Source organism: Amblyomma mixtum, chromosome 2 (genome assembly GCF_055824585.1).
Source record: "Amblyomma mixtum isolate Tamu chromosome 2, ASM5582458v1, whole genome shotgun sequence".
Taxonomy (NCBI): Eukaryota; Metazoa; Arthropoda; class Arachnida; order Ixodida; family Ixodidae; genus Amblyomma; species Amblyomma mixtum.
In genome coordinates, this window is record NC_143013.1 from 296,316,795 (window position 1) to 296,327,521 (window position 10,727).

General features: G+C 48.3%; 1 protein-coding gene across 1 annotated transcript; it reads left to right on the forward strand.

The window, feature by feature from the left end:
- The first annotated feature begins 5,180 nt into the window (after positions 1-5,180).
- On the forward strand, positions 5,181-9,890 carry LOC149364587 (neprilysin-2-like). The gene is made up of 2 exons (XM_089568717.1): positions 5,181-5,474; positions 7,833-9,890. Exons 1-2 carry the CDS (start codon positions 5,181-5,183, stop codon positions 9,888-9,890), a joined length of 2,352 nt encoding a protein of 783 aa, XP_089424843.1.
- The last annotated feature ends 837 nt before the right edge of the window (positions 9,891-10,727 follow it).

Genomic DNA, 10,727 nt, shown 5'->3' on the forward strand with positions numbered 1-10,727 from the left:
TTATTTCTCCTATCAGCCATTCTCCTGCCACTATATCCTATAGTGCAAGAGGTATGTAAAAATGCGTGTTTATTCGACATGGGCTCTGGTGTAGCTTTCGTGCCTACACGCATCCTGTTAGCTGTGACTGTTAGATGAAGCTGGAGCCCCCAGAAGGCGACGCCTTCAGCTATTGCTTCATGCATTTGAAACAAGAATAAATTTCAAACCAGACACTTCTAAACAAAAGGCGAAATCATTTGAGCTAAGAAAAAAAAAGCCAGGAGAGCAATGGTCATAGGAGAGTAATGGTCATAGCCTTAAAATGATATGATGTGTTCTTGCTGGCAGTTCTTAACGGGGGGGGGGGGGGGGGGGGGGGGTGTCTCGGGGTCTTAGACCCCCCCCCCCCTTGCCCATCAATATTGGCAAGGGACCTGAGACCCCCCGTGCTAGAATGTACGCGATTCAGAAGTAATCAACAATTCTTTTCAGTGGTGGTCGAAACATTTCTTGGAGGAAGAAAAGTGAAACCCGTGCTCTAACACCATGACTCAGACCAGAGCTGGTCGCTCAGCTCCAGGGCTTCCCAAAAACAACGAGCACATCGTTTCTTTCAGGACGGTGACATAAACTGAGAGAGCAACGACCTTTAAAAATGATTTCTCTCCTGCGCACAAAACGATGTGTAAAAAAAGACGCCAGCCGCTTTCTCTCTTTCCTTCTTCACTTCCCTCTCCACCTTTGCTCCAATCACTACAGACCCCCCTTCGATGAAGCCAGGCTTTAAGCACTGCTCGCTGGTATTCATCACTGCAGAACGGCCCAGGAAACGGGGACTACACAGAGGACAAACAACACTAAGTGTACAGTCTTTGTCAAAAGTAACCAGGCTGCACGTTTTCCTTCTCAGTCGTATATTAAAGCTATTATGCCAGCCCTCAAGCTCTAAATCTCTGTGTGGTAAGAAGAACCCATGTTCTTACCATCAAAGAACTTATTGATCTTTAGGGAAGCCGTGAGGGCTCTGTTATACGAATGAGAAGCAAACCATGGAGCCTGGTTACTTTTGACAAAGACTGTACTTCCAGCAACAGTGCTCAATGGAGAAGAAATACGTTCCATAAAAAAAAAAAAAAAAAAAAGGCTATGGCAGCCACATGGCCACTCACTGCAAAAGCTGCAAATGCCGTCCTGGTTTTGAGAACACCAAATTCATTGCAAGATCAAAAGACAGATTAGAGCGTGAAATAATAGAAGCCTATTACATCAAACAGAGGGGCGATATCTGCATAAGCAAGCCATCTGTGTCATTGTCAGAAGAAGAGATTAGGTTTCTGAGTGGGTCTCTTGCAGCGTTATAATCATTCCTTTGGTCCGTTTGGCACGTGCATCTTTGTTAAGTCACCCCTTGTTTCTGGTTTGTCTGTATTTTTTTGCATGCAGTGTGGTTCTTAAGTGGTTTTTTTCTGTGAATAAACTAGTTGGAAGTTGGCGCCAGTCCTGTCCTGTTGTGTGTGTTGTCTTCGTTTTTTAGCGCCAGTACGCCTTTTGCGTAAACATGTCAAACTGTACTTCCCTTTGTTCGAACTTTTCCGACTTCGTCATACTACTATAGGCCAGATCCACGCTAGGGATCCATGGAAGACTGAATCCCCGCATCTTGGAACACCAATAATGAAAGCTCTGCGTGGTGACACGGATAACTGGGGAGAACGTCGCATGCGTATCTCGAAACCTCACAAAACGCGCCTTTTTTCGTAAACAACTGCCCGTCACGAGTGTAACCTGGTCTCACAGACAGATGCGCCAACGAGAAAAGGGGCAACGCGCCAATGCGTATATATACGAGCTGTGGAAGACGACGACTCCCTAGGGGGCGACACGCGATGCCATATTTACGTGCCACCGTGCGCCAGCACCGCCAGCACGTACATGTCACTGCTACACGAGGTCTTGTAGGGCCGTGTTTCTCTCCGTGTTTCGAAGAGCCTTACTCTCGCTTCCGTGAACAAGGTCGGTGACAGATGTGTCTGTCCCGGCTCCCGCTCACTGCTACATGTGTCTCTGTCCCGTCGGCGTATATTTAGCTGTAAACGGAGCTGCTGCTGCTGCTGGGTCTGCTGCTGCTTCTCCTAGGTTTGGCGTTCTTTTCAGGCAGGTAGCAGAGACGGGTGCGTGTCTGCGGGCTGAAATACATGGCCCACGGACGGCTCTTCCGAGTGAAATCGGGAACGTGATACATAGCTTTTACTATTAAAAACTTCGACTGTTTAAAACTTGTAGCCGTACGGTTGCGCATGAGTGGGTTCCAGTGAGTAATTACTCCCCTATTATTAATCCCATTGAGTTTGCTAGCGGGACATCGTAAGGGGTGGCACATGAAAGGGGATTAACCGCGGTGTCATGGAAATCGGTCGATGCCATTTGCTGGAGGGCACCCCTTGAGGGCCATCTGCTGCTTCATTATTCAGTTTTATCCGAGTATAATAACTGTGAGCTGAGGTAATTCCAATGGCCTCCAAATGCGTCAGCCGCGGCACGTTGCTGCACCTAATTTCCTAACTCGCCTCTCCGCCTCACTATTCGCCGCCTTCGATTACGCTTCCCTCTTCTAGTTATCCACTCTGACATTAGCCTATTAAGCCATCGCCTATTGTTAGTTTCAGGCCCTCCACGCTGCGCACATGCTCACCTCTTCTTTTTGGTTTCAGCTGGATTGTCCACTCAAGTTTCACACTCTATGCCAAACATCACCCGTAACTGTCTTACCGGCCCTCGCTGGTATCAAGGGGACAGTGTAGACGTCATGAAGTGGCCGTACTGTGGCTGTACGTGTCGTGCTGACCTGTACCACCTAGTTTGGCATTGTTCAGACCTCGTCGCCAAGCATGGTTTTCCCCCCGATGACGAGGAATTTCGTGCATTGACCAGAGCCGGAGCGAACGGCATCTGGGAAGATATTTGCAAATATGCTAAGTGGCCTCTACAAAGCAGTGTAAAGCGTGGCTAGACCACCCATGCCGTCCTTTCACGTATCAATAGACCCCTACTTTTCCTTTTCTTAACGACACAATTCCCCAACAAACGGCCTTGAGCCTCCCTTACTAAATAAACAGCTCATTCATTCATTCATTCATTCATTCATTCATTCATTCATTCATTCATTCATTCATTCATTCATTCATTCATTCATTCATTCATTCATTCATTCATTCATTAACTCATTCATCCACCCCAATTTTTTCATGTTACTGATACTTATATACAGGGTGTTTCATTTTATTGAATGCATTTTTCTGAATGCTTAATAGTTACGGATCAGTGCTTTTACATAGGGTTATCTGGCCACATGCTACCTCTTCCAAGCGCATCAGTGAATATTGATTGATTATCAACATGATCTTATTAACGCTGTAATAAAACTGTTCTCGTTATCCTGTGCTGAATGAAATAAAACGCACTATACATGGTCTGTTCTGAAAGTAGTAGGACTAATTTTTTGAAACAAAATTTATTCAAGAGAATAGTACAAACGATTACAATTTTTAAGGTAGCACCCTTCTGCACCTACACGCTGCTGCCAATGAGTTTTACAGTTTTCGTACGCCTCCAGGAACGCCTGGACCGGAATGCTGTTTAGCTCCCTCGTCACGGCCTGTTGAACCACCTCTACCGATCCGTGATGTTTCCCCTCGAGCGTCGATTTTGTTCTCGGGAATAGGAAAAAGTCTGGCGGGGCCAAGTCGAGGCTGTAGGGGGCTGAGGCAGCGTTGCCGCCTTGTGCTGGGCAAAAAATCGGGGTCCTCATTCACATGATGAAGAAGATCCTACCGGTTGGCCTTTTCCTCCTCTGACAACACTCCCGGCACCAACTTCGCGCACGCTTTCCTCATGGATAATTTTTCGGTCACGATCTCAAAAATTTGGGTTTGAGGAATGCTCAAGTCATCAGCAATCATTCTGATACTCATTCTACGATCACTGTTAAGTAAATTTTTCACTCGCTACACATTTTCGTTGGTCTTGCTGGTCGAAGGGCGTCTGGAGCGGTCGTCTTCCTCCACTCTTTCCTTACCTTCTCGGAAAAGATTGCGCCACTCAAAAAACACCTGACCTACCCATGGAAGCGTCACCGTAGGCCTCCTTAATCATGTCATGACTCTCTTTGCCCGTTTTACCAAGATTTACGCAAAATTTGATCGCGTATCGCTGATCCAGTAAACGCTCGACGATTCTGCGTGACGAGACGTTTCGACAGGGGATCACAGTACAAGCGACCTCCCTCTCTTCAACGACCGAGAACCGACTGCCGATTTTCCCCAGCATTCCCAATATCCCCCTTCAACGATCCTGCACGCACAGACCACCTCTCGTCCGCCCGTTCTCCCAGGAAAAAACCAGTCCTACTACTTTCAGAACAGACCCTGTATAGTCATGTCCAACAATTTCGCACAAAAATTTAGAAAATTGGAAAATTGCAAGATACTTTTGCGAAAATATTGAAGGTACTGGCCTATTCGTCTGATATGCAGCAATATATTTCTTTTAAACTGTTTCCATCCATCGCATCGAACAGTTAAGACTTCTATAGAAAACCAATGGGGAACATTTTTGACGACAGAAAAAAAACGGTTTGGTTTAGTTTGGTTTAGAATGTTTAACGTCCCAAAGCGACTCAGGCCCTGAGGGACGCCGTCGAGAAGGGCTCCGGAAATTTCGACCACCTGGGGTTCTTTAACGAGCACTGACATCCCACAGTACACGGGCGTCTAGAATTTCGCCTCCGTCGAAATTCGACCGCCGCGGCCGGTATCGCACCCGCGTCTTTCGGGTCAGCAGCCGCGCGCCATAACCACTGAGACACCACGGCGGCCTAATAAAGAAACGTTAATAGAAAAAAAAAATCAAGACTGACGTCGGGTGATCTGCGGACAAATTGACTGTTACAGTGAAATCTTACATTACATGAAAAAATTGCGTTCACGAATTGTTTCCTGCTCAAAAATGTTTTTGCTCAGAATTGTTGGGCACGGTTCACTATTGGCCACTGCTTTGACATCGCGGTTCAGTTAACATAAAGAGAGCACTGAACCTATGCACAGGCGCCCTGCTGCCGACGCCACGAAGAAGAAGGCTCATCGCTGTCATCATTGCCAGCCGCGGTGACGCAGGCGCGTGCCTCTGCCGCCTCGTGCATCATGGAGTACGGTGACGAAGACTCAAGCGCGCCGTCCTGCGAGGACCGGGGCCCGCTGATCGCTGACCGCTCCGTGCGCATCGTGTGTGCCTGCAACTACGCTGTGTACAGCGCCCTGGTCGTCCTGCTGGCCATCCTGGCGATGGGAGTCGTCAGCTACCTGGTCGTCCCCCCGGGCCGGCGGTTCCTTGGTGCCGAACGCACGCACCTGGCCTTCAACTTCACCGACGAGCCGCCGCCGCCGCCGCCCGAGGAAGAGGACTTCTTGCCACGCCTTGCAAATGCTGGCAGCACGGTGGGGCCTAGCTTTTCAATGCGAAAGCATTACTAATCCCATTACGAGAAAAGCCGGCCCTACTTGAAAGTGTATATAGGTTTGAATAGGTCGGCAAATATGGCTTTATAGGATTAACATCCCAAAGTGATTCAGGCTTTCGACCACCTGGGGTTCTTAACGTGCACTGACACCGCACAGCACACGGGCCTCAAGAATCTTGCTCGGCTTTTTGTTATACATTTATCGACGCAAGGTCAAAGTTTCAGCTGTCAGAGATGCAGGCGAGCTGCTAAGCGATAAATTCATGCAAACCGTAGCGGCGCAACAGCTTAAAATTTCTTTGGTCGTGATGCTGTATTTCGAGATTAGCAAGTTAGGAGTTTCTTGATGCACTATATGCGCCTGTATATTCGGCCCAGTTTTACTCTCAGGTATTGAGAAACCATCAAAATTAGTTAAAATAATTATGCTGTAGTTATATTTTCCCTTAAAGCAGTACAAACACCGAATTTCGGTTCTATGCTTTCTTCTTTGTAATGACACGTAAGACATTACATGCATCACCATGTGGTATTCGCTAACGACCGCTAAATAATAAATTATTGAATAATTCTTTGATCTTTTTGGTTTGAGCAGCCGAGCGACGGTTATAATGTCGAAGGTAATTGTAAGTCACATGAGGTGTGAAGAAAACTGAAGTATATAATCGCTGCTTCTTCACTCGTGATTCCGGCTCTAGAGGGAGGCTGGATTTAGCGTTGTCGTAAATTGAAACGACGAAGGAGCGATTAAGTCATTTTTATTTTTCATGCCTTACGTGATCTACTGACCTTTGATGTCATAGCTATCGCTTGGCTGTTTAAAGCGAAACGGATGAGAGAAGAAATTCAAATATATATTATATAGCGGTCGCAGGCAAATACCACGTACCGATCCATGTATATTGACGTCTTATCATAAAAAAAAAACAAAAACGCGCAACCCAAGTCCGTTAAGGAAATATTGAAGCTATTGGTCCATTCTTCCGATGCGTAACAAAATCTTTCTTTTAAATCTTGTCCATCACCTTTGTCAGAGACTGTCAGACTGTCAGAGAAAGACTGCCATAGAAAACCAGTGGGGAATGTTTTTGACGATAGCAAAACCGTCTGTAGCGAAAGAATGCAAGTCTACCGAGGGGAGATTTGTGGCTATATTAATTGTTATAGTGGACTCCTAATGATATATGAAAAAATTGCGTTCATAAACAGTTTCTCGTTGAAAAATGCATTTGTCCACAATTTCTGAGTATGAAGACTCGGCGTCCAGACTCCTTTAATAAATATCCCAGTTTTTTACATTTCTGCATCGGAGGAACAATTTGTGATGAAATCCTGAAAGCTCATAACTTTTTTCCGTTATTTTCAACGCCTGGGAATTACAGGCTTAAGAGCACCCAGGAATGCGAAAAGATCAAGCAGGTCGTGGGTTCGGAACATCATCGGCGACGGTTTATCTTATACCCCCTTCTAAGCTGTCCCCATGTAAATAAAACAGCAATCACTCCACCATTACAATTAAGCACTAAAATTACCTAAATTAAAACAAACGAACGAAGCAAAAGCAAAAGGCTCCCGTCTGCGGCATACACGATGCTAGCAGCAGATTTCCAGACGGGAAGCACTTCATCGTTGAGCACATGTCTTCGCAGTACTACACACTCACTTTAGAACAAATGTCTTTTGTATATTTCTGTACAAATGAGACCAGTATAGATTTGTCTGCGGTGGACGGCGACTGCAAATGTCACGTCTCTATTTTAGTCCATGGGGAAGCATTAATCGTTAGTTCTCCGCCGCGGTGGCTCAGTGGTTATGGTGCTCGGCTGCTGACCCGAAAGACGCGGGTTCGAAAGACGCGGGTTGAATTTCTTTGGAGGAGAAATTCTAGAGGCCCGTGTACTGTGAGATGTCAGTGCACGTTAAAGAACCCCAGGTGGTCGAAATTTCCGGAACCCTTCACTACGGCGTCTCTCATAGCCTGAGTCGCTTTGGGACGTTAAACCCCATAAACTAAACCAATCGTTAGTTCGGTGGTGCTTTCTCAAATTCATTCATTTGCAGGAAAACAAAAACGGGACGTTTATCGTCTATGGCTTATGAGGGTTTAACGTCCCAAAGGGACTCAGGCAATGGGGGACGCCGTAGTGAAGGGCTTCGGAAATTTCGACCTCCTGGGGCTCTTTCCGGAGCCTTCCACTACGACGTCCCTCATAGCCTGAGTCGAGACACCTTGTTTAAACAGGTTGTGCATCGAGCGGGGTATGCTTCCATAACAAATGTAGCTCATATCAACCTATTCCTCTCACTCACGGCTACTTTCTTCCTCAAAACACAGGTTGTTTACGAGAGCGATCTGTGTGCCTCGACAGAATGCAACCACGAAGCTGTGCGGATCGCAAGCTCGATCAACGACTCCGTAGACCCGTGCGACGACTTCTACTCGTACGTCTGCTCCGTATGGATGAACAAGCATCGTCCCACCAACGGCCAGGACAAGCGCTCCATCGACGACAACCTCCTGGACAACTACTCCCGGTTCTTGATCAGCTTGCTTAGTCGCGTCAACAACGAGGTCCCAGCGGTGAAAGCCATCTTCGACACCTGCGTAGAACCTCCTGCCTCCCTCTTCAGAGACGTCGTCACAACTTTCTTCTACATGATCGGTCTTCAACACTGGCCGTACTCATCCTCGGACAGGGTTCTGGCTGTGGACGTCTCCTCCAAAGTCGGCGTTTTGTACCGTCTCTTGGGACTCGACAGCCTCTTTCACCTCTCCGCCGTAGAGGACCCCGAAGAGAAGTACACGTTCATGTCGATCGGAGAGCCGGAGCTGGTGTCAGGCTTCGTCGAAGGGTCTTCCGTCGCCGAGTTTGGTTTTCTGACCAGCGCGCACGAGTTGCTCATGTCCTACCTCGGCAGGCCGCTGTCGACCAATGTCGCCGTGGTGGAGGCGGACCTTGCGCGACGAATGGCGCCCCGAAAAGCTCCAGGTTGCTACGAGCTGCTCAGCCAGTGTACGACCACGCACCTAGACCAGCTGCCAGAATCTCGAATGGTCCACTGGACGATCCTTGCGGCGGAAGCTTTCGGTGACAAGATCACAGCGGTAAACCAGTTCATCAAGATACCCAACCACGAGTACTTGCTGAGCTTCGGCAGTGATGTACAGCAGACTCTGCGCAAATCGGACCTTCTCAACTATCTGGCGTTCCGCGTCTGCATGGCTCTCTCGCCGCTCATCGCCAACGACACCGTGCGCCACGTCCTCGCGTCCATCGCTTACGGCCGCAACCCGCGCGCTCCGCAGCAGCTGCTTCCAGAGCACTACTGCGTACGATTCTTGGACCGCTTCGAACCTTCGCTCGTTATGATGCTGGCTTACGACAAATCCGTCCCTCGGCTGTCCTGGGACGTGGTCCACGAACTCGTTCTGGGTCACCTCAACGCCACCCTTGCAGGACACCTCCGCTACGACTTTTCCCGCTGGTTCTCAAAAGAGTTCGCCGAACACGTATCACTCCACTTGGCTCGCGTCTCTTGGGAGCCCCTGACACCGAGAATGTTCTTCGACAAGGACTACCGCCGAAAATATTTGAGCGGCCTTTACAGAGAGGACTCGAGCAGCTCGCCGTCTTCATTTTTCTACTTCTGGCTGCAGCGAGCCGTCAAGAGGACGCGTGGAACTCTAGAGACCGCCGAAGAGGACCTCAGGACCGGCTGGAGCAAAGGTTTCCTCAGGACTTGGCCGCACCTTGGTGCCCCGTTCAGACACCTCGAGATTCCGCTGCCAGTGTTCGACTTCGGCATGCCGGTCGACCGCCAGCTACGAAAGTTCCACATACCCCGTGTCGGCACCCGCATCTACTGGAGCCTGTTCAAGTACATCTACTTTCTATCGTACAGCTTCTACCTGAACACAACCTGGTCCGATCCGGCCTCTGTTTTTGAGAACCTGCGCGGCTGCTTGCAGAAGGATTACGCCCAGATGAGCGCATCGGCAGGCCGGTCCCCGTCCCTGAACGCGGAGCTGCTCTCTGAAAAGACGTCGACGTCTGACATGCTGGATGTCCTCGCCGTGAGCCTGGCGTACCGGTCTTTCGAGGAGTACATGCTCAAGGAGGTATCCAACTTCCGTTTCAAGAAGGCGCGCCAGTTTACGGCGGAGCAGCTGTTCTTCATCTATTACGGCATGAGTCACTGCGAAAACGCGAACCCACTGTACGCGAGCCAGCAGCAGGAGAGTGACACCAGCTCGCCGTGGGCCCGCGTCAATGGCCCTCTGCGCCACGTTCCTGAATTCGCAGCTGCTTTCCGATGCCCCAGTGGTTCCTTCATGAACCCGCGCGACAAGTGCAAGCTGGACGAAATCAGCACCGCTGGGCGCCAACCTTAACTGTAATAGCGGTGAACTTGAGTGCACGCGATCTTCTTGAGCATATACACATAACGAGCGCTATTTAATGCCTCTCAAAACTGTATTGAACGTATGTACGAGTGAAATTTGATGCCTCTAAAAACATTTCTGAACGTATTGGCACTTGCTTTGCAATTAATTTCAGCTACCACTCAACCACACTTTCACGTATTCGAAATAGTCCTCAGGTAGCGCGCTCAAATGACTGTTTCTATCGCTTTTCATTGGTTTATGTGTGCACATATGCAGCATTTTTTCGTTGCGAATTTGCACATATGATGATGTTGAAGTATTTCTATAGGGAAATAACTGCGCAGAGCGCATAGATTGGGTTACTAGACGAAACAAGTGTTGTTCCGCCATCCGATATTTACGTTATACGTTTTAACGTTCGCTGTTCTTGTCAGAGTAGCGTTTTGTTCATGTTGTATATTACGAACTCAGATTTTATTGTTGGACTCATGGACGTGTGCTGTATGGTGTTACGCGTCTACAACTACGGTGTAAAGCTCGCCATCTTTGAAATGACTTTGCGTCCTGCACTGCTCCTGCATGGAACACTCAGTGACTCCGCAATCGGTACAATCTGAGATGACTTCGGTCTGAAAAAGTGACTTGAACTCACCGAAAATATTACACTTGCCAAGCCGTTTTATCACATAAACTAGCAGAAAAACAGTGAGCCCCTAGTGAAAGGTATGCGAATTAATATTAATGGCACACCTGCAAAGATCGACGTGTCGGCCAGCTGCATGCGAATTGCAGAATGTCAGATAAAACTCAAGTAGGCGTTTTAGAGAAGTTGCGTCTCGCAGA